General features: G+C 45.8%; 1 protein-coding gene across 2 annotated transcripts in view; it reads right to left on the bottom strand.

Annotated features, from left to right (window-relative positions):
- The window catches only part of EGF (epidermal growth factor), a 117,290-nt gene that overhangs the window by 49,556 nt on the left and 42,715 nt on the right, over positions 1-25,019 (bottom strand). For both annotated transcript variants that reach the window (XM_066573831.1, XM_066573832.1), the window contains 6 exons: positions 14,189-14,311; positions 12,183-12,305; positions 10,459-10,581; positions 9,104-9,229; positions 8,832-8,968; positions 1,889-2,037 (listed from right to left, as the gene is read on the bottom strand). In XM_066573831.1, coding sequence (XP_066429928.1) covers positions 1,889-2,037; positions 8,832-8,968; positions 9,104-9,229; positions 10,459-10,581; positions 12,183-12,305; positions 14,189-14,311 — 781 coding nt within the window. The remainder of the gene's footprint in view (positions 1-1,888; positions 2,038-8,831; positions 8,969-9,103; positions 9,230-10,458; positions 10,582-12,182; positions 12,306-14,188; positions 14,312-25,019) is intronic.

Raw genomic sequence — 25,019 nt, forward strand, 5'->3', positions numbered from 1 at the left:
AAGAAATGGCAGACTGGCCAAACAGTCGGAAGACTGATATCCCTTCCTTCTCCTCCTGTAACAACACATCATTGTCCCTGAGGCCCTGTAGTGTCTGTTCCAGTAGGCAGACAACATACTGATTAGTGTCTCATGACTGACCATTTTGGTCACTTCCTCAAAGCAGGCTAAAACGGCACAAACATCTTTAATCTGCAGCCACTCCACAGAGCAACCGCCATACAGCGTCTGCTAATGGCATACACCATCTGGTACTTTGTGATCGCTTCCTGCTGCTGACTTAGTCTCTGCTAAATATGCAATGTGGGATTCCACAGTCTAGGCACGTGACAGATGAGATGGTTGGGTGGTAGCCTGAGCTGTCGCTGCACCTCTGCCAGATGAGGGCAGCTGGGTGTGAACCCCGAAAGTGTGAGCACAGCTTCCTGGCCTTTTCCAGCAGTGGATGTAAACCTTAATAATTGTTTAGGAAGTGCTGCACTACCAGGTTCTTCACATGGGCCAGGCAAGGTACGTGTGTGTGAGATTTCCAAGGTGAAGAGCGGCCAGCAGGTTGGCCGCATTGTCACACACAACCTTGCCTGACTTAAAATTGTGCTGGGCTGGCTATGTGAAAACCTGGGCATGCAGGGCCATCAACAGCTCTTTGGCCATGTGGCTGCACTCTCCTATACATATGAGTTTTAGGACAGAATATTGACATTTACCACATGCACCGCCAATGTGCAGGGTGTTGAAAGGCGGTACGAATAGGTAGAGGAAGAGGAGGCAGGGCTTGAGGAGGGCGTTATCTTGCCACTGACAGCTTTCAATGCCAGGGACATGTTATCACTCACATGGCGGTGCAGGGCAGGGACAGCTTTTTGGGTAAAGAAATAGTCACTTGGCATCTGGTAATGTGGGTTAGCATGGAGAATCACAGTGCTGAAGGAGTCTGTGTCCACTAGTGTGAAGGGCAAACATATGCAATGCTTACGTTCATGCTCTGTGCTCAGGAACAGTTGGACTGGTGGGGTTTATTATGTTCGAACATAACTACTAAAACATGATATTTTTCCCCAAAAATACAGTACTATGTAAAAGCTTTAGTCAGGTGTGCAAAAATGCTGCAAAGTAAGAATATATTTTTCAAAAATAGAAAGGCATCTGATTGACTCCAAATTTATTCTGCAGCAGGACAACAACCCTAAACATACAGCCAATGTCATTAAGAACTATCTTCACTATAAAGAAGAACGAGGAGTCCTGGAAGTGATGATATGACCCCCACAGAGCCTTGATTTCATTATCATCCACTCTACCTCGGTTTACATGAAGAGAAAGAAGGATTCGAGCAGGCCTACATCCAAAGCTTGCTTAGTTCTCCAAGATGTCTTGGATAACCTCCCACCGAATTCCTTCAAAAACTGTGTACAAGTATACCTAGAGGAACTGATGCTGATTTTAAGTCAAAGAGAGGTCACACCAAATATTGATTTGATTTACACTTCTATTTTATTCATTCACTTTGTTAATTGACAAAAAAACTATGAACACTTCTATTTTTGAAAGTATTCTTACTTTGTAGCATTTTTTCCACAACTGCCCAAAACTTTTACAAATTACTGAATATGTGAAACGACCCTCAGATTTCTCAGTGCACCCAATAGCAGCTAGGACAGGTATGACCATGGGAGGGCACTCCTGCTGACTGATGGGTACAAGTGAACATTAGGATGTAATCAGTGGAAGACTGGGAGATAGTTATTGACAGACTGATATGACTGGCAAAAAAAAAATGAAATTTCGTTCACTTACTTATTTTAGATGGAAGTTATTCTATATGTATAGTATAGCTCTATAGTAAGGACTGCAGCACAGAAGCTCTTCACAAATAAAACATACGTACCCTCTGTCTGTCCAGTATAGTCTTCTGTTAATGGCATCAATGGTAAGACCCTCTGGTGTGTCCACAGCTTCTAAGATCACCTTTTCACGACCGCTCCCATCCATTTTTGCACTCTCTATGCACTTCAGGGCTGTGTGTGCAAAGTACATCTGAGAACAAAATTGTGTAGATATGTAATATATATTCATTACATGATGGAGATTCATTGTACACAGCTGATTGCATAAATGGGATTAGTAGAACTGTATACACTAGTGTCCTGAATTACTACATTAGTAAGCAGATACACAGGCTAATGGACAGGTATACAAATGTAATGGTAGTGCATAGGCTAATGTACAGGCATGTGGATATAGAAGAGTATAGTTAACATACAGATGATGCATGTAAACATAAAAATAGTTTTTACAATAAATACAGCTTATTAAATATATGTCCCTATACACAGTATTGATAATTTATATATTTAAAAAAAATGAAAATGAGGGACAAAAAATTAGGAGGAATCCACTATAAAATAGTATCATGTTTCCCTGAAAATAAGACATACCCCGACAATAAGACCTAGCATGATATTTTCAGGATTTTTGAGAATGCAGAATGATTTTTCAGGCTTTTTGAGTATGCTTGAAATATAAGCCCTGCTCCAAAATTAAGCCCTAGTTATAGTTAATAAAAACAGGAAATTTAAAAAGTGTCCAGGCAGCTATACATGTAAAAAAGTGAAATCTTTTGGAGCAAAAATTTATATAAGACACTGTCTTATTTTCGGGGAAACTGGGTATAATGCTCTCCAAAGCTGGTGGCTCGGTTGAGACTCGTCAGCAATGATGTCAAGACCATACAGTTATAGCCAATGGATGCCTGGCACTGACAGAGGCAGAGGGCAGTTTTGGCAGCCATGGCATTTTTAGCAATAATTAAATATTTAAAGAGACTCTGTCACCTATTTTTAGCCCTATAAGCTTATGGGGCTTAAAGTAGGTGACCCGCTGAGACTGGAGATGTGTTATACTTACCTTCCTCGTCGTTCCCCGGTGTCAGTGCTGGAAGTGCATTAGGCAGCGCTGCTAAGTGATCAGTCCATCATAACATTAGATTGGGCTTTCAGCAGTGACACCGGGGGAACGATGCGGAAGGTAAGTATAACACATCTACGGACTCAGCGGGTCACCTACTTTAAGCCCCATAAGCTTATAGGGCTAAAAGGGTGTGAGTGAGAGCTGCCTCTGATTGGCTCAGTGCTGAGCCAATCAGGGGCAGCTCTCACTCACACCCACTCACACCCACTGCAGGCCGGCCGCGCTGAACTCCGTCTGCCGGGACAAGGTGAGTATATATTTTTTTTAAATTTTTACACATTTCTGGATGAATTGCAGGGCTTTTATATTTAAGCCCTTCCCGACAATTCATCCCGCGATCGCCAGCAGCCCATTGCTTTCAATGGAGCCGGCTGTATTGCCGGCTCCATTGAATTCAATGGGCAAACATCGTTCTTCTCTGCCACAGCTGTTACAGCTGTGGCAGAGAAGAATGATTTGTCTTCTATATGTTCTCAATGGGGTCGGCGCTGCTGCTGCCGGCCCCATAGAGCGCATATAGAGAAGAGAACAGGAATCGCAGATAGGTGCGATCATGTGTCCGATACCATTGCAAAGCAATGGTTTTTAAAAATCGCCGGACGCATGCGCATGCGCAAATCGCGCAAAAAAACGCCCGTCTGACTAAGGCCTCACACTCCCCAGAGAGAAACGTCACAAGGTGTAAGGTCCGGGGAACATGAAGGCCAAGGAAGAAGTTCACCATCAACATGACCTGAACAGCCAATCCATCTGTTTGGTGGTTGCCTATTGAGCTCACTACTGACTGCATTGTGATAATAAAGAAAGGGGCATCCTGTTGGAAGATGAAATCTAGGATATCCAGTACTAGCTGCGTCAGAGGCCATATCTGTACATGTCCAGATACTAAATCCCCAGATTGTTTCCTTATAGAAGGGGCCGTACACTTTCCTGTAGGTTGTAGTGCAGAACACATTCACCGTGGGGGAGTTGCGCATACGCTCCATATAGACAGGTGGGGTTTCCGGCCCCCTGATTCTGATATTACGTTTGTTAACTGTCCGAAAGGTGGAGGGCGGCTTCATCACTAAACATTACAGATTCCATGAAACCATTACTTTCCACTAGAGTTTGCAGCAAGAACGTTGCCGCGCTTTGTCATCCGGCTTCAGTGCCGGTAACAATTGGAATCAGTAGGGATAACATCTCAAACGTTTGCGCAGAATATCCCACGCAGTCGCCTGCAGGACGTCCAGTGCTCTGACTACTGAGGACTTCGTGTGACGCTTGCACGGACACACTCCGCTGGTTCCACGCTTTCTGGTAGATGGATGGATGATTTTCGCTTCCAGATAAAACCGTTTTCCTTAAAGTTCGGGAATTATGTGCCACTGGGTGGATCTTCACCAAACTTTGTTTAAAAATGACACTGAACACTAATAACAGATCGGTAGATGTGAAAATCAAGGACACAAAACACCCATTTGTCTTCGTTGGCAGCCATTTTGTCTCATATTTCGCTAGCGACGACTATGGAAAAATAAAATTGAGACTTATTTTGTAAAACTGTCTAGTAAGATGTTCTTGTTGCCCTTAGCAACCGATCACAGCGCAGCTTTCATTTTACCTCTGCAGCTTGAGAAATTAAAGCTGCGCTGTGATTGGTGGCTATAGGCAACAACAGTCTTAAGCCTGTGTCACGCGAGCGTATTTGCGCGCGCATTTGTGCTGCATTTTTGTTCACTGATGTGCGTTTTTTACTGTACTTCTGCACTTGCAAAAAGACGTGTAACCATGCTCCTAGTCATTGAAATGGCCAATTAGCGTAATGAGTTCACAGGAAAATAGAGCACGCTGGTATTTTTTCATGTGATGCAGCAGGACTATAAGATCCCAGGGACATTCACATGTTCCACGTCTGATGTTGTGTACGTGTTCCTGTGCTGTAAATGTCCTGCTGGGGGGCTTTATGTTGGAGAAACAAGACAAAAACTTAAAGCGAGGATGAGATCTCACTGTCACACGGTTAAACAGAGAAAGACACAATTCCCTGTGGCCGAGCACTTTTCTAGTCACGGACACGACATAGAAGATATGAAAGTTATGATACTAAAAGGCAATTTCAAGTCACAAAGCCATAGAAAAATTTGGGAATATAAATTTATAACAACTTTTGACACTTTTAATAGAGTATTAAATTATTCACGAGGATTTATGCGTGAGTGGGAGGTATAAGACATCTATAACACAGATAACAATGCTGGCCTGGTGACCCCCAACAGTAATTCAAGGACCATAAAACGTTCACTCCCTTATCAGTGTCTAGTTAAAAATGTTTGCAATATTCCTTCAAGTGCAAACCAATCACATCCATGTCTGTGCCTTGTCATAAGTATGTGTGTATAAATATGCATGCCTCTTTGGATCTATTTCAATTACGCCTGAAGAAGAACCCTGCGTTGGTTCAGAAGCTCGCTATTATTACATCATGTATTTTTGTTAGCCATTAAAACGTATCATATCTACAAGATTACTTGGTTTCTCTTGCTGGGAACAATCACATTTTGCAATTGCATTGTACACAAACCAATTAAAATTAATGGGTTCTATTTTCTGAATATTGCGTTCGCAAATACGCCCATGTGACACAGGCTTTACTGTTAAAGAGTTTTGCTAAATGAAACTTTTTGAGTTTCTCTTTCCATTGATATCAAATTTCTGTATCTGAGTGTCATTCGACAGACATTATGAGGGGTGTCATTTATAATAACCCTGTATAACATGAAACTACATGACATTGTCTACAACCAACTATATTTCACACAAGTGGATGTAAATATGATAGCATAGTCACCAATCCTGTCTATCCGGTTAGATCTCAGACAAGCACTTTATATCCCAGGAAAATGCTGAACACGGTGAGAAGTGGATATTTAGGACTAAACATAACAGACTGCCCACCAGAGCTGTATAGAGTATATACTTATAACCCTGGCTGTTCTAAGCAAGACATTTAATAAACGTTCCATAAACATATCTTTTTTTTTTTCCGTATTCCATTTAATATAGTTAATATACGTATAAGCAAAGTGATTTAAAGATTTCCAGCAGTGAAAATGCAGAGAGTCTTTAGAATGGGACACGAGGGAGCCCTAGAATGCTGGCATACAGTATCCACTATATACTATTATAACTCCTTTAATCAAGGCTGGATTAATTTAAAGTTCTAGTGATCAAATAGATAATTGTTGAAATGCTTGCCTAATTTGTAATTAATCACAGCACAAATAGGTTTGCGCTTACTGTCGCCACTATGACTGGTGCGGGAAACCAAAATGTACAATTAGATAAGAGTACCATCTAGTGGTGCCTCATAATATTACAGTCTGATAAGCTAGAGAATCAGTTTGTATGAGTATGTGTCCACTCTGTATATGAAGTGATGCAGGTTTCAAATCTGAGTTGGATCTTCCATGCAACGCTTTTTCTTCCATACAATAGCAAGATAGCTGGGCAGAAAGCGAACGTACCCCATTATAGTCAATGGGGTCCGTCCAGCGCTGTTCGGTTCCGTCCAAAGACAGAGCCATTCAGCTGCGGGGATTCCTCTTTCCTGCTCCCTGAATGGAGCAGGAAAGCCTAATCTCAAGCACAGATGCAAACAAATATTATTAACACTATTGGTCCACAATATATATATGGATATATGGACCTGTCATTTAACCCTTTCCAATCCACTATCTGACGTCTTCAGACATTCTTATTGAAAGCTGTACAGCTCTGATGTCGGAAGACATCCAGCAGGGTATACTTACTGTATATTACTGACCGCTCTGTTGTCGGGGGCCTCTCTAGCATGTCCCATGCCGCAGTACTGGCTCTAGCCAGCAGATGGCGCCATTGTATAATGGCAGAAAGAGAAAGCCCCCTAGGAAACCCTGAATCCAAAATTGGATTGCAAAGGGTTAAGCCTCTTAGCAAGGTTGATCCTGATCAATCTGTGCAAACATCACAGACAGCCAACAACTTTTATGGCCAAATTGGAAAACCATAATGGACATTAGACTATGTTCACATCACGTTATGTGAACACATTTGACATATGTGCTGGGAAAGCTCCCAACACATACACAAAATGTAATACTGGCTGGTATATTGTTTTAATATACGTAGCCAATGGCCAATGTATACTAGAGGTATACATCAGGTAAACTCCTAACCTTTACATCAGATGTACTCCCCTGATGTGATAAGAATAGAGCATTATAATCACAATGATCTGCAGAAACTACTCCAGCATAAAAAATAATATTGGAGTCATCAGTTTTTTTCTACACTCACTGAAATCAAAATTTTAACCAAATCAAGCTTTACTCCAGGCATAATTTTAAGGGTTACAATCAAAAAGCACTAATTTGATGTCCATGGACCTAGTGAAACAACTGTAGCACCACCATTCTCCCAAGATATCAGGGCCAATGTCTTAGAGTTACACTTGACACTGATTTATTCTTTCTTCCTCACATTCAATCCATTGGTCTTCATCTGAGAAACATCTCTTGTATCAGTCCCTGCTTCACTATTGAATCTGCTAAAACACTAATCCAGCCCTCATCATTTCTCACCTAGATTACTGTAACTTCTCACTGTTTTGTGTTCCAATAAACTGACTCTCAAATTCAGTCCATCATTAACACAGTAGCATCTGCTCATCCGCTCATTAAACTGGTTACCCATTTCTTGCAGAATTGAATTCAGAACTCCCCTACCACAAAGCTTTCCCCGATGCTGCACAATCATACTTCTCAGTTATTATCACCGGCTACCAACCTATTTTTGTTCTTTGCCCAGCCAACAACTTATAACTCTCACCATCCCTTATTACATCTTCTCACTCATGTCTTCAGGACTTTTCACACCTGAAAGGGGCGCCTCAGTGGAGATCGAGCCCTCTGGCAGGTTTGAGCTTTCGTTCTGCATGCGTGCAGAAGCCTAGAAAAGCTGTGTCCAAAAAAAGCTTCTATTCTAACGACTCCATGCCTGTAACCCCGCTAGAGTGATCGATCGAGGCTCTGCCGTGACATGTGGTCATAGCGTGCTCAAAGTAGTCGATCCATGACAAAACAACAACAGAGGCGGGATCAGTCAGGGTCCTCCCCTCTCTCTCCCTGACATCCATATTTATATTCCCTATTCCAACACAAGGCATTAGTCCCAGGAATACTTTTAGCACCATGTACCAATTGTGTTACTCCTCCCATTCTATGTACAGTGTATGCTTTTATTAGTAGAGACCTCTTTTATTTTGTCTCTTTTTTTTTGTTCATTTGTTTTGACTATTTGTCACTTTACTTATTAGTTACTTTTGTTACTTTCCTAATTGGGAAGCTACAGGACTTGTTGGCGCTATATAAAGGTTATTATTATTGCTACAATACAATATCATTCAATGCTGCATTTATTTTGTGCTTCTCTCCTATAGCAAGCAAAGTGCTGCTCATCACATGAAACTAGTAAAGATGACATAGTTTGGACGCAAGTCCTAAACTTATACTGTATATGATGATGATATGCTATATATAGTATATTTACACATTATGTAATATATTTCAGTCTTTAGCGAGTCAGCTCCCCCTAGCATGATTACATTATTGTGTGTTTAGAAGAAAAGATGAAACCACCTACTGCACCACATTTGCAACACCTTATAAATCTTGGCTGAGTGAACTTTTGTCCCCCATGTTTTTGCAGCCAAACTAGTGTCATTACCATTTAGTATCAGAATTACAGTATCCAAATCTTTGATATGCTGAGTGTTGAGTGCAAAATGAATGAAGTGGATAGAATACACTATTAGAACAGCAGTATTTTAATGGTCTTACCCTATTTTCCACAGGGTCATAATCCAATGCCAAGACTCTCCCCATCTGTGAGGACATAAGAATTTCATACTGTGTCCCATCAAAGTTAATTTTCTGTATGTCATGCACATTTGCAAACATTAGGAATGGCCGAGGACCTGTACTTGAGGCATGAAAACATTTTCAAAGTTAAGTATTATACATAAGATACAGACACAGAGATATATCAGTCTACCAATTTATATGTGGGCAAGCCTGTGGATACACAGAAAATCCACTAAAGTTTTACTGACCTGAAGCAAGACAACTTTTCTTGTCCTTCTGAAGAATATAACCTGGAAAACAGCTACATTCCCATCTGTCATCTCTGGATCTTCTGCATACTTGACTACATCCTCCATTGTCTGAAGAGGAACAACCTGGGAAAACATTGGTATATATATATATATATATATATACATACACATTGTATATCACACAGAACTCAAAATGTTGGAGCATATATATGGTTTAGAGTATATGTACTAGAGCACAAGTGTCAAACACAAGGCCCGCTGCCTTATTTTATGTAGCCCGCCTGCCGTGCAACAACCTTTGGGCTCTTTCACATGGGTGCAGCGATTTTCGGTTGGCCGTATCACGGCCACAGCATGACCGTCCATGTGACCATTCAGATTGCCCGGTCTGGCAAGTATACTCTCTGCCACTTGTAGGCTGCCAGCAATGAGATTGGGTGAGAGCTTAGCACACTAGCTCCCGCCCGTCCCACCCCCTCCTATTGCAAACAGCCAGCATGGGGAGGAGAGGAAGAGGGAGGGGGTGGGAGTTTAGTGGGAGTTTAGCAGACATGCTGCTAAACTCCCACTCCCTTTCTCTGGCAGCTCCCATAGTCTATGGGAGCTGCTGCGGTATTCCGGCGGCGGGTCACTGTTACCACTAGGGCCACTATGGGGGTCACTATCACTACTGGGCCCACTAAGGGGGTCATTGTTATTACTGGGGCCACTCTTATTACTGGAGACACTTACTACTGAGCTTACTATAGGAGTCACTGTTATTACTGGGGTCACTATGGTGGTCACTACTGGGGCTACTATCGGGGACACTATTACTACTGGGGCCAATATGGGTGACCCTATTACTATTGGGGCCACTATGGGGGCCACTCTAATTACTATGGTTACTTACTACTGGGGCTACTATGGGGGACACTATTATTACTGGGGTCACTATGGGGGGGCACTATTACTACTGGAGCCACTATGGAAACCACTCTTAATATTGGAGCCACTCTGATTACTGTGGTCACTAACTACTGGGGTCCCAATTGTTACTGGGGTCACTTACTATGGGGGTCACTCTTATTACTGGTGTCCCTTACTACTGGGGTCACTGTTACTACTGTGGTCACTATGGCATTATGATCACTGCTGGGGCCACTATGGGGGTCCCTATCACTTCTGGGGTCACTTACTACTGGGGCCACTATGGGGACCCTATTACTACTGCAGCCACTATGTGAGTCACTATTACTATACTGTCTTACAATTACAATCGGCCCTTTGAAGACACCCATAAGGCTGATGTGGCCCTTAGTGAAAATGAGTTTGACGCCCCTGTACTAGAGCATACTCTCTTCATACTGTACCTCTGCATGTTTTTCCATCACTTCCAAGAACAGAACCTTCAGGGCAGAAACAGACAGGTCCTCCAGCTGTCTTTATGCAGCCATGACTGCAGTTCCTGTTGTCCTGTAAGCACGGTGCCTCATCTGGTAGATTCAAACACATATATCTGATATGTATGTGATACTTGATTTATAGTAGAAAAGCTTTGTAGTGTTTTTGTATTGAAAATTTCAGGTCGGAAAATAAAACACACAGGTACACAATCCCATGCTCATACATGTCAGCAGACAAGTCTACGGGGCAGCAGGTATGCAATCACTTTCAACCTCTGAAGGGAGAGGAAATGTGAGTCAAAAGAGCAGCATGGTTCTGTTCAATGGAAATAAGATATTATACTATACTGGTATAATCCTGATCAGAGGCGTAACTTGAAGCTTCTGGGCCTTAATGCAAAATCGGTAACAGGGCCCCCAAATATATTGCTTTATTCATAGTACTAGGTTCTCAATATGGAGAAGAGAAGCGTTATGGGCCCCCTAAGGCTCCTGGGCCCGGATGCAGCCGCATCCCCTGCATCCTCTATAGTTACGCCCCTGATCCTGATCCATATTGCTTCTTTCTTCAGAACATGATCTGTTCCAGTGCTTATTCAGTAATTATTCTGTATTTTAATAAGGAGGCATAATTATCTAGACATACTTGATGCAGTTCAGCCTAAAAAAACTTATGTAGAATAGTAGATGGCCATAAAAATGACCACAGAAAAAAGGCCCATAAAACAAGATCATGGTCATGAATGAGCACATAGAAAGTTGTCCACACAGAAAATTGCCCACGTTGAAAATTGCCTACATGGAAAATTAATTGCCCACATGGCCAAAATAACAGTTTATTAAAGAGGTCTAATAACAACAATAACTCCAGCTTATTCAACAATCAGCCAATCTCCTTAAAGGAGATGTCCCGCGCCGAAACGGGTTTTTTTTTTTTTTAACCCCCCCCCCGTTCGGCGCGAGACAACCCCGATGCAGGGGTTAAAAAAACCACCCGCACAGCGCTTACCTGAATCCCGGCGGTCCGGCGTCTTCATACTCACCTGCTGAAGATGGCCGCCGGGATCTTCTACCTTCGTGGACCGCAGCTCTTCTGTGCGGTCCACTGCCGATTCCAGCCTCCTGATTGGCTGGAATCGGCACGTGACGGGGCGGAGCTACACGGAGCCGCTCTCTGGCACGAGCGGCTCCATAGAAGACTGCTGAAGACCCGGACTGCGCAAGCGCGGCTAATTTGGCCATCGGAGGCCAAAAATTAGTCGGCTCCATGGAGACGAGGACGCCAGCAACGGAGCAGGTAAGTAAAAAACTTTTTATAACTTCTGTATGGCTCATAATTAATGCACAATGTACATTACAAAGTGCATTATTATGGCCATACAGAAGTGTATAGACCCACTTGCTGCCTCGGGACATCTCCTTTAAGTACTTATCTTTCACTTGCTGATATATTACATGTGTGAAGAAAGAAATGCGTCATATTGTATTTGGATGCGTAATACATACCATTATAGGCTATGGGGATTTAACATACGCAGCAAATAAGCATGTACATGCGCATTTGCTGTGTACTGCATATTTTACACACATGAAAAATATGCGCTCTATATGTGGGATTAATACTTTCTGGCAAACCCGAGCACAGAAAACATCCAGATACAGCAAGTACATATTGTCAGCGCCCTACTTACCGTGACATGACTTGTTATCTGGGAGAAGAACATAGCCTCTGGGACAGCTACAATAATAGGAGCCTGGGATATTTTCACAGCCAAGAGTGCAGCCGTGGCTCCATAAGGCACATTCATTAATATCTAATGACAGAGAAAATTAAACTTGAGCAGCGTTAATTATATATCTGTACTTCAGTCCATGAAAGATAAAGATAACAATCTGTCTTGTCTGTTTTCCTTCCATTAGGTTCACCTGAATGTGAATGTCTACAAGACCACCTTTAACCCCCTCCAGTAAACATTTAGAGATGAACAGCTGGGACTGGTCCCCTCCGTAGTAATATTACACATAACTCATCTGTTCTAGAAGGCTGCAAGGAAAGGTCCCAACATACAGTAAACTACAGCAACCAACCAGGGACGTACTATCTTAGATGAAGTGCACTACAGAAGAGAACTACGTACTTTGTAGAACACCACAAGGGGCTTATGTAGTATCTCAGAGTGGGTAGCACTGCTACAGACAGTTTCTGAAATTGTATATAACTTTAATTATGTAAAATGTGTATGTGTCACTTTAAATGTGTTAATTAGATGTGCCTATGCAAGCAAACCCCCCATGATTTGCAAAATTCACCCTAACCTGCTCTCACACCTATCAATCATCCCTAGCTAGCTCAGGGATGGGATAGTTAGCTTTTTCCTAGGCTAGAATAGGCTGACTAGTAGAGTATAAAAGGTGGAGCATGAGCGGGGTTAGTCAGTCTAGTCCAGGCCTGGGGAGAGTCTAGTCCAGGGGAGCCTGAGATAGAGACTGGAGAAGAACAAGGAGAACATCAACAGCCAGTATGGTGGGAATCTAGAACATCTAATTGTGAGTACTCAAACTGCAAGAAATGTTTAGCAGAGAGAGGAGAAAGAGAAACAGAACAGAAAAGGAAAGAAAGGAAATCAAGTCAGCAATAATGTAATAAGTCAAAGCCAGGGAGCAGAACTGAAAGTTAATGTCAGTCCCCTTAGAAAAGTTCGGAGATAATCAATGTCTGAAAGTGTAATTCAAAGGAATCAATATCTGGAATTTTTATTCATCATCTACGTCAAGTAATTGTAATTTAAATTGGTTACTGCTGCAAGTTCAACAGTTCCCTTTCTCCCTGCAAATAAAGAGTTAAATTGTCTTCACCATCTAAGTCTGCTTCATGGAGTGCTTCCCACCAACTACAACATCGGCACTGAGGTACCACATGACACTACAGGAGAGCAAGGACTACTACCCTTTTATGTTTTATTTTTTGTTTGGAATGGGTCCCTACCCATATACAGACTGGCGTCACGACAAACCAACACCTTCCCCTACCCAACTCCGCTAGTAGCAGGCATTAATATCTGCCTATATTTTTACCGCTGTAGTAGTTTGTTCACATCTACATTGGTGGTTTAGTTACCTCTGCTGGGGCAGATCCATAACAAAATCCCAGACAAAATTATGAAGAGTCATCTGGCGCCATTTGTTTCTCATAATAGCACGGATCTGGCTTTCTGTTTTCCTGCTCCCATGACAGAGCAGGAAACCCAATTGCAAAGCTAATAATTAGACAGTGCAAATTTAGACTAAAAAGTCTTGAAATGTGCCAGATTTTTTACAGTCTCATGCTGGATGGTAAATCTAGTGTATCTTTAGATTAGTCTATACCATCTATTAACAACAACTTTTGGTGCAACGTTTAGCACATAGTGTCATATATAATAGGAGCCTTGCCCCTTTGTCTGACAAGTTGTAAAAGGTGTCCAAAATTGTTCATAAACGCTCGATAAATGCGATGCAAACCATGCAATCTGCGGCAGACAACTCAAACATTCAATAGGAAGTCTACCCCACTGTCTGTATATGAGGTGGACATGGTGTACTGGCTGGTATGCAAACTGAGTTTCTTCTGTTCAGTCCCATTTTAAAGCTTAGCATTCAATCTGAATTAAAACAAATCATTCGTTCCATATTTTAATATCAACATGGTACATCTTACCTTCACAGTTCTTGCCATCATAAGAAAGCTGAAAACCTTCCTTACATCTGCACTGCTGGCTCACTCCGCTGACTTGGCATTTCTCTGTACAATGGTCATTCACCAAGGTGCACACCTCCGACCCTGGAATGATAGAGTGAATCAACATAGTTCAATGTACATGCTTCTGTCTCTCGAGGAATGTAATAATTATCTGTAGTTCAATATAATTGTCTCTGACCCGTAAAGAACTTGTCCCACCAAATTAAGGTATCCTCTATGCACAGTATAGGGGATAACTAGTTGATTAGTGTGGTCCGACTGCTGGGTCCCCCACTGATCATTAGAATAGGGAGTCTTGAAGATCCGCACATGAATGGCGCAGTAGTCAAGAATGTGCACTGCCCCCGCAATGGGACTGTCGGAGATAGCCAAGTTATATAGACACAGTATGCCTTTTAGCATATTGGGGCTGGCTTTTCCATACTGTAAGAGTGAATGGCAAGGAGAGCTGGAACAACACTTTATTAGACAGGGTTTGGGAGGACAGACTATTTTGTCAGGAGCTTGGAGGATGGAGATAAAAGTGCAAAGATGCATCAGAAAGAAATCAGTATTGCCTTGGATAGCAGCGGGTTCACATTGCCCACCGAGGCTGGCAGCCAGTGCTTTAATAATGGGTAGCTGGAAGTCTGTTGCTGGTAGATCCTGCTATAAGAATTATCTTGTCCTTCATCTCCTCCCCTTTCCTGTCTATAAACTTGATATATTTGTTTGCTATATTTATATAGCTCATACTTATTCTACAGCTCTGTCCATCACTTGATGTTCCCATTAGGGCTCACAGTCTAAATTTACCTATCAGCATGTTTTTCAAGTGGGGGGGGGGGGGGGGGGGGGGTAGGATGGTCCAGGGTGCAGAGAGGCATAAGCCCCCCAGGCTGGTCCCCCTGTAAATGTTCAGGGCTGACTGTCCCCTCCCAGCACAAGTAGTGCATATCACATATCTGTCATAAACAACATACCTTCCTTTCGCCCTCTGTCAGTAATGACAGCAGTGCGTGGAGGAGAGGAGGCCCACCGGCTCCGGGCCTCTGCAGAGAAGGCTTGTAGCTATAAGCACAGCTCTCTGCTTGCCCTGTGTGGATGCCAGGCACATTGAGGCTCTGCAGCTCCCTCGCTCTCCAGGCTGGAGCACTGCAGGGGTATGGTTATATGCCTATATAACACATGGTCTGTTGTTAATAGGGACAGATAGTCTACAGAGGTGGAAGATGATAAGGGCGTTACACCCTTAACAGAATATTGGGTCAATGTCCTGCAGGTGGGACATGAAGCTAAAAGTGATTGTCCATGTTTCATGGTACTCCCAAGAGTTGTGGGACATTATCCTTGTCTGTCCCCTCCTCCTCCTTCTTCCAAAATGAAAATTTTCTAAAGCACAAGAAAGAGTTTTCTGTTCACCTGGTAGACTTTGTCCTTTGCAAAATCTATGACATTGCTTTTAAAACAAGCAGCACACCTACTGACTCCCTTGGAGTAACTCTACTGCAAACACAGGGAGAACCATACAATCTCTATGCAGGTTTTGCCCTTGGTGGGATTTGAACCCAGGTCCACAGCTCTGCAAGGCAACATTGCTTACCACTGAGCCACCATGTTCACATTTTCCTCCTTCACTATAAATTAGGGATTAAATATGTCTCCCCATTGTGATTAGCTTTACAACCCATCAGTCTTTTTGCACACGCAGGGGCAGTTCACATGCACACGCACACAGCCATTTTGTGATTTAAAAGGGTATTTAGTCTAATGATAGTCAGATGTGTTCTCTTTTTTACAGAAATATGCAGCGTAGTGCATATTTGTGCGCACCTCCCATAAACTTCTATGGGACCTCTAGGGTACCTTCACACTGGTGATACAATTGCGCGATTTTAGCTCGACGCTCTGCTAGACCGCTAGCTGCCATAGCAACCCATCAGCACCTTGTTAGCACATCACAGGGGTACAACGGGGTGACAGAGAGCGCCTTCTCGTTCTGTCTAACCACTTAGATGCCATGATTTCTATGGACTGTTGCATGAATGGGCTAAATAGCCAGGACCAGAGCTAACTATAATCCTGACCACTGCAGCAAGGTGTCAGCTAAATGTCAGGAGATAAGCCTCTGTAATGCGGGCACCATACCTGTATGTGTGAATGCATTTTTAATTGTTTTCACTGACATGTTTGGAGGGCCAGATATTACTTTATCTGCTTTTTCTCTCGGAACTTTTCCATTTTTTTATTTTTGCTTTTGCATACATTCAAAATGTAGTAAAAAGTAGAATGAAAAAAGCAAATCCAATCATTTTTGGAGGGGTTTTGTTTTTTATGGTGTGGTAAACATGACATTTCTCCATTCTCTGGGTCACTATGATTACAGATAGAGATGAGCGAACACCAAAATGTTCGGGTGTTCGTTATTCGGAACGAACTTCCCGGGATGCTCGAGGGTTCGTTTCGAACAACGAACCCCATTGAAGTCAATGGGCGACCAGAGCATTTTTGTATTTCGCCGATGCTCGCTAAGGTTTTCATGTGTGAAAATCTGGGCAATTCAACAAAGTGATGGGAACGACACAGAAACGGATAGGGCAGGCGAGGGGCTACATGTTGGGCTGCATCTCAAGTTCCCAGGTCCCACTATTAAGCCACAATAGCGGCAAGAGTGCCCCCCCCCCTCCCAACAACTTTTACTTCTGAAAAGCCCTCATTAGCATGGCATACCTTTGCTAAGCACCACACTACCTCCAACAAAGCACAATCACTGCCTGCATGACACTCCACTGACACTTCTCCTGGGTTACATGCTGCCCAACCGCACCCCCTCCCCCCCCACAGCGCACACCAAAGTGTCCCTGGGCAGCCTTCAGCTGCCCTCATGCCACACCACGCTCATGTCTATTTAGAATTGCGTCTGCCATGACGAGGGACCGCAGGCACACACTGCAGAGGTTGGCACGGCTAGGCAGCGACCCTCTTTAAAAGTGGCGGAGCGATAGCCCACAATGCTGTACAGAAGCAATGAGAAATAGAATCCTGTGCCACCGCCATCAGGAGCTGCACACGTGGGCATAGCAATGGGGAACCTATGTGCCACACACTATTCATTCTGTCAAGGTGTCTGCATGCCCCAGTCAGACCGGGCTTTTTAATTCATAGACACAGGCAGGTACAACTCCCTATTGTGAAGTCCCTGTCGACCCACAGCATGGGTGGCTCCCTGGAACCCACCGGCGGTACACAGAAATATCCCATTGCATTGCCCAACACAGCTGAGGTAGTAATGTCGTGCTTAATGCAGCTGGGCTTCGGCCCACACTGCATGCCCCAGTCAGACTGGGGTTCTTTACAAGTGGAAACAGATGCATTTATAATTCCCTGTGGACCCACAGCATGGGTGGGTGCCAGGAAGCCACCGGCGGTACATAGAAATATCCCATTGCATTGCCCATCACAGCTGAGGTAATGTCATGTTTAATGCAAGTGGGCTTCGGCCCACACTGCATGCCCCAGTCTGACTGGGGTTCTTTATAAGTGTACAGATGTAGTAAAAACTCCGTGTGCACCTACAGCATGGGTGGGTGCCAGGAAGCCACCGGCGGTACATAGAAATATCCCATTGCATTGCCCAACACAGCTGAGGTAGTAATGTTGTGCTTAACCCTTTCCAATCCAATTTGTATATGGTTTTCCTAGGGGGCTTACTCTTTTTCTGCTGTTATACAACGGCGCTATATGCTGGCTAAAGCCAGTACTGCATGAGCTGACACGTAGGATAGGCTCCGACAGCAGAGAGGCTGGCAATATACAGTAAGAGAACCCCGACGGACGTCTACCAACAACGGAGCTGTACAGCCTTAAACCCTAATGTCTTTACAGGTCACACAGTGGACTGGAAAGGGTTAATGCAGGTGGGTTTCGGCCCACACTGCATGCCCCAGTCAGACTGGGGTTCTTTACAAGTGGACACATGTAGGTTAAACTCCCTGTGGACCCACTGCCTGGGTGGGTGCCAGGAAGCCACCGGCGGTACATAGAAATATCCCATTGCATTGCCCAACACAGCTGAGGTAGTAATGTCGTGCGTAATACAGGTGGGCTTCGGCCCACACTGCATGCCCCAGTCAGACGGGTTCTTTAGAAGTGTACAGATGTATTAAAAACTCAGTGTGCACCTACAGCATGGGTGGCTCCCTGGAACCCACCGGCGGTACATAAAAATATCCCATTGCATTGCCCAACACAGCTGAGGTAGTAATGTCGTGCTTAATGCAGGTGGGCTTCGGCCCACACTGCATGCCCCAGTCAGACTGGGGTTCTTTACAAGTGGACACATGTAGGTTAAACTCCCTGTGGACCCACTGCCTGGGTGGGTGCCAGGAAGCCACCGGCGGTACATAGAAATATCCCATTGCATTGCCCAACACAGCTGAGGTAGTAATGTCGTGCGTAATACAGGTGGGCTTCGGCCCACACTGCATGCCCCAGTCAGACGGGTTCTTTAGAAGTGTACAGATGTATTAAAAACTCAGTGTGCACCTACAGCATGGGTGGCTCCCTGGAACCCACCGGCGGTACATAAAAATATCCCATTGCATTGCCCAACACAGCTGAGGTAACGTCAGCTGTAATGCAGGTGGGCTAAAAATTAATTTGATTACACTGTAGGCGAGGGCCCACAAAAATTGCTGTATCAACAGTACTAATGTACATCCCAAAAATTGGCCATGGCCAGCCAAGAGGGCAGGTGAAACCCATTAATCGCTTTGGTTAATGTGGCTTAAGTGGTAACTAGGCCTGGAGGCAGCCCAGTGTAACGAAAAATTGGTTCAAGTTAAAGTTCCAATGCTTTTAAGCGCATTGAAACTTATAAAAATTGTTCAGAAAAATTATTTGAGTGAGCCTTGTGGCCCTAAGAAAAATTGCCCGTTCAGCGTGATTACGTGAGGTTTCAGGAGGAGGAGCAGGAGGAGGAGGAGGAATATTAGACACAGATTGATGAAGCAGAAATGTCCCCGTTTTGGATGGTGAGAGAGAACGTAGCTTCCATCCGCGGGTGCAGCCTACGTATTGCTTACGCATCGCTGCTGTCCGCTGGTGGAGAACAGAAGTCTGGGGAAATCCAGCCTTTGTTCATCTTGATGAGTGTTAGCCTGTCGGCACTGTCGGTTGACAAGCGGCTACGCTTATCTGTGATGATTCCCCCAGCCGCACTAAACACCCTCTCCGACAAGACGCTAGCCGCAGGACAAGCAAGCACCTCCAGGGCATACAGCGCTAGTTCAGGCCACATGTCCAGCTTCGACACCCAGTAGTTGTAGGGGGCAGAGGCGTCACCAAGGATGGTCGTGCGATCCGCTACGTACTCCCTCACCATCCTTTTACAGTGCTCCCGCCGACTCAGCCGTGACTGGGGAGCGGTGACACAGTCTTGGTGGGGAGCCATAAAGCTGGCCAGGCCCTTAAAGACTGTTGCACTGCCTGGGATGTACATGCTGCTCGATCTACGCACATCCCCTGCTACCTTGCCCTCGGTACTGCGCCTTCTGCCACTAGCGCTGTTGGCTGGGAATTTTACCATCAGCTTGTCCGCAAGGGTCCTGTGGTATAGCAACACTCTCGAACCCCTTTCCTCTTCGGGAATCAGAGTGGGCAGGTTCTCCTTATACCGTGGATCGAGCAGTGTGTACACCCAGTAATCCGTCGTGGCCAGAATGCGTGCAACGCGAGGGTCACGAGAAAGGCATCCTAACATGAAGTCAGCCATGTGTGCCAGGGTACCTGTACGCAACACATGGCTGTCTTCACTAGGAAGATCACTATCAGGATCCTCCTCCTCCTCCTCCTCCTCCTCAGGCCATACACGCTGAAAGGATGACAGGCAATCAGCCGGTGTACCGTCAGCAGCGGGCCAAGCTGTCTCTTCCCCCTCCTCCTCATCCTCCTCATGCTCCTCCTCCTGTACGCGCTGAGAAATAGACAGGAGGGTGCCCTGACTATCCAGCGGCATACTGTCTTCCCCCGCCCCCGTTTCCGAGCGCAAAGCAGCTGCCTTCATGGTTTGCAGGGAATTTCTCAAGATGCATAGCAGAGGAATGGTGACGCTAATGATTGTACCATCGCCGCTCACCACCTGGGTAGACTCCTCAAAATTACCAAGGACATGGCAGATGTCTGCCAACCAGGCCCACTCTTCTGAAAGGAATTGAGGAGGCTGACTCCCACTGCGCCGCCCATGTTGGAGTTGGTATTCGACTATAGCTCTACGTTTTTCATAGAGCCTGGCCAACATGTGGAGCGTAGAGTTCCACCGTGTGGGCACGTCGCACAGCAGTCGGTGCACTGGCAGCTTAAAGTGATGTTGCAGGGTGCGCAGGGTGGCAGCGTCCGTGTGGGACTTGCGGAAATGTGCGCAGAGCCGGCGCGCCTTTACGAGCAGGTCTGACAAGCGTGGGTAGCTTTTCAGAAAGCGCTGAACCACCAAATTAAAGACGTGGGCCAGGCATGGCACGTGCGTGAGGCTGCCGAGCTGCAGAGCCGCCACCAGGTTACGCCCGTTGTCACACACGACCATGCCCGGTTGGAGGCTCAGCGGCGCAAGCCAGCGGTCGGTCTGCTCTGTCAGACCCTGCAGCAGTTCGTGGGCCGTGTGCCTCTTATCGCCTAAGCTGAGTAGTTTCAGCACGGCCTGCTGACGCTTGCCCACCGCTGTGCTGCCACACCGCGCGACACCGACTGCTGGCGACATGCTGCTGCTAACACATCTTGATTGCGAGACAGAGGAGGAGGAGGAGGAGGAGGGTGCTTTAGTGGAGGAAGCATACACCTCCGCAGATACCAGCACCGAGCTGGGGCCCGCAATTCTGGGGGTGGGTAGGACGTGAGCGGTCCCAGGCTCTGACTCTGTCCCAGCCTCCACTAAATTCACCCAATGTGCCGTCAGGGAGATGTAGTGGCCCTGCCCGCCTGTGCTTGTCCACGTGTCCGTAGTTAAGTGGACCGTGGCAGTAACCGCGTTGGTGAGGGCGCGCACAATGTTGCGGGAGACGTGGTCGTGCAGGGCTGGGACGGCACATCGGGAAAAGTAGTGGCGACTGGGAACTGAGTAGCGCGGGGCCGCCGCCTCCATGATACTTTTGAAGGACTCAGTTTCCACAACCCTATACGGCAGCATCTCAAGGCTGATGAATTTTGCTATGCGGACGGTTAACGTTTGAGCGTGCGGGTGCGTGGCGGCGTACTTGCGCTTGCGCTCGAACACTTGCGCAAGCGACGGCTGAACGGTGCGCTGAACTACACTGCTGGATGGGGCCAAGGACAGCGGAGATGAGGGTGTGGGTGCAGGCCATGAGGCGGTAGTGCCTGTGTCCTGAGAGGGGGGTTGCATCTCAGTGGCAGGTTGGGGCACAGGGGGAGAGGCAGGGGTGCAAACCGGAGGCGGTGAACGGCCTTCGTCCCACCTTGTGGGGTGCTTGGCCATCATATGTCTGCGCATGGTGGTGGTGGTGAGGCTGTTGGTGTTGGCTCCCCGGCTGAGCTTTGCACAACAAAGGTTGCACACCACTGTTCGTCGGTCGTCAGGCGTCTCTGTGAAAAACTGCCAGACCTTAGAGCACCTCGGCCTCTGCAGGGTGGCATGGCGCGAGGGGGCGCTTTGGGAAACACTTGGTGGATTATTCGGTCTGGCCCTGCCTCTACCCCTGGCCACCGCACTGCCTCTTGCAACCTGCCCTGCTGATGCCCTTGACTCCCCCTCTGAAGACCTGTCCTCCTGAGTAAGCGTTGCACACCAGGTGGGGTCAGTCACCTCATCGTCCTGCTGCTCTTCCTCCGAATCCTCTGTGCGCTCCTCCCTCGGACTTACTGCCCTTACTACTACCTCACTGCAAGACAACTGTGTCTGATCGTCATCGTCCTCCTCACCCACAGAAAGTTGTTGAGACAGTTGGCGGAAGTCCCCAGCCTCTTCCCCCGGACCCCGGGAACTTTCGAATGGTTGGGCATCAGTGACGATAAACTCCTCTGGTGGGAGAGGAACCGCTGCTGCCCAATCTAAGCAGGGGCCCGAGAACAGTTCCTGGGAGTGTTCCCGCTCCTGAGCAGGTGTTATTGTAGTGGAGTGAGGAGGCTGGGAGGAAGGAGGAGCAGCAGACAGAGGATTCGGATTGGCAGCAGTGGACGGCGCAGAACTGCGGGTAGACGATAGGTTGCTCGAAGCACTTTCTGCCATCCAGGATAGGACCTGCTCACACTGCTCATTTTCTAATAACCGTCTCCCGCGTGGACCCATTAATTGGGCGATGAATGTGGGGACGCCAGAAACGTGCCTCTCTCCTAATCGCGCAGCAGTCGGCTGCGACACACCGGGATCAGGAGCTCGGGCTGTGCCCACACCCTGACTTGGCCCTCCGCGTCCTCGGCCGCGTCCACGTCCTCTAGGCCTACCCCTATCCCTCAGCATGCTGTATTACCAGTGATTTGATTTCACAGGCAGGAAATAAATTGGCGCAAGACTGCAGGCCAAATATAATTTTTGCCCTTTTTGGAAAACGAAAGGCCCCACTGCCTCTAGTGAATGAATTATCTAAGTTTAATAACTGTGCTGTGTCCCTGCTAATGTGTCCCAGAACGTGAAGGTAGCAGAGTTATTATAACTCTTGGAGAGCAGGTATTTTTTTCCCAATTAAGGAAAGCAAATGGCGAAGCCAGCAGTAAAGCGTAGCTGGGTGCGTCTGATTTAGCAATGTTGTTCACGCAGCTCACACGTGTCCACAGCCCTTAGGACGGACAGAGGCTGGACAAATAGATTTGTTTTCAGTTTTTTTCCACCAAAAGGCAGCACTGCGTATATTCAATGAACATGAGAAGTTTAATAACTGTGCTGTGTCCCTGCTTATGTGTCACAGAACGTGAGGGTAGCAGAGTTATTATAACTCTTGGAGAGCAGGTATTTTTTTCCCAATTAAGGAAAGCAAATGGCGAAGCCAGCAGTAAAGCGTAGCTGGGTGCGTCTGATTTAGCAATGTTGTTCACGCAGCTCACACGTGTCCACCGCCCTTAGGACGGACAGAGGCTGGACAAATAGATTTGTTTTCAGTTTTTTTCCACCAAAAGGCAGCACTGCGTATATTCAATGAACATGAGAAGTTTAATAACTGTGCTGTGTCCCTGCTTATGTGTCACAGAACGTGAGGGTAGCAGAGTTATTATAACTCTTGGAGAGCAGGTATTTTTTTCCCAATTAAGGAAAGCAAATGGCGAAGCCAGCAGTAAAGCGTAGCTGGGTGCGTCTGATTTAGCAATGTTGTTCACGCAGCTCACACGTGTCCACCGCCCTTAGGACGGACAGAGGCTGGACAAATAGATTTGTTTTCAGTTTTTTTCCACCATAAGGCAGCACTGCGTATATTCAATGAACATGAGAAGTTTAATAACTGTGCTGTGTCCCTGCTTATGTGTCACAGAACGTGAGGGTAGCAGAGTTATTATAACTCTTGGAGAGCAGGTATTTTTTTCCCAATTAAGGAAAGCAAATGGCGAAGCCAGCAGTAAAGCGTAGCTGGGTGCGTCTGATTTAGCAATGTTGTTCACGCAGCTCACACGTGTCCACCGCCCTTAGGACGGACAGAGGCTGGACAAATAGATTTGTTTTCAGTTTTTTTCCACCAAAAGGCAGCACTGCGTATATTCAATGAACATGAGAAGTTTAATAACTGTGCTGTGTCCCTGCTTATGTGTCACAGAACGTGAGGGTAGCAGAGTTATTATAACTCTTGGAGAGCAGGTATTTTTTTTCCCAATTAAGGAAAGCAAATGGCGAAGCCAGCAGTAAAGCGTAGCTGGGTGCGTCTGATTTAGCAATGTTGTTCACGCAGCTCACACGTGTCCACAGCCCTTAGGACGGACAGAGGCTGGACAAATAGATTTGTTTTCAGTTTTTTGGCACCAAAAGGCAGCACTGCGTATATTCAATGAATAACAACTGTGTTGTCGCCCTGCCTATACAATTCTTTCCCTGCAGTATCAATGGAGGGTGCAATGGTCTGCAGAGGCGATTTTGAGAAGCAAAAAAAAATGCAGCACAGCTAACAGCAGCCTGGACAGTACTGCACACGGATAAATATGGCCCTAGAAAGGACCGTTGAGGTTCTTGAAGGCTACACTCACTCCTAACACTCTCCCTGCCTATGCAGCACTTCTGTCCCTAATGCCGGGTGCAACGGTCTGCAGAGGCGATTTTGAGAAAAAAAAATTTGCCACTGCTAACAGCAGCCAACACACAGCTATCAGTGGCCCTAATAAGGACCTTTGGGGGGTCTTGAAGCCTACACTAACTACCAATTCTTTCCCTACAGCAGCTCCGGTACAAACAGCACTGTCCCTCATCTAACTCACCAGGCATCTGAGCCGAACCGCGGGAGGGGCCGACTTTTATGTTCGGGTGACACCTGATCTTCCCAGCCACTCACAGCAGGGGGGTGGTATAGGGCTTGAACGTCACAGGGGGAAGTTGTAATGCCTTCCCTGTCTTTCAATTGGCCAGAAAAGCGCGCTAACGTCTCAGGGAAGGAAGTGAAAATAACCAGAACACCGCATGGTGTTCGTTACGAATAACGAGCATCCCGAACACCCTAATATTCGCACGAATATCAAACTCGGAAGAACACGTTCGCTCATCTCTAATTACAGAGTTATCAAAGTTATGTAGATTTTTTTTATCTTGTACTCATTAAAAAAACAAAATACTTTTTGTTTAAAAAAAACTAAAACAAATTCCTTTCTCTCCCCATCTTCTGACCCCTAT

This window comes from Eleutherodactylus coqui, chromosome 7 (genome assembly GCF_035609145.1).
Source record: "Eleutherodactylus coqui strain aEleCoq1 chromosome 7, aEleCoq1.hap1, whole genome shotgun sequence".
NCBI classification, from domain to species: Eukaryota; Metazoa; Chordata; class Amphibia; order Anura; family Eleutherodactylidae; genus Eleutherodactylus; species Eleutherodactylus coqui.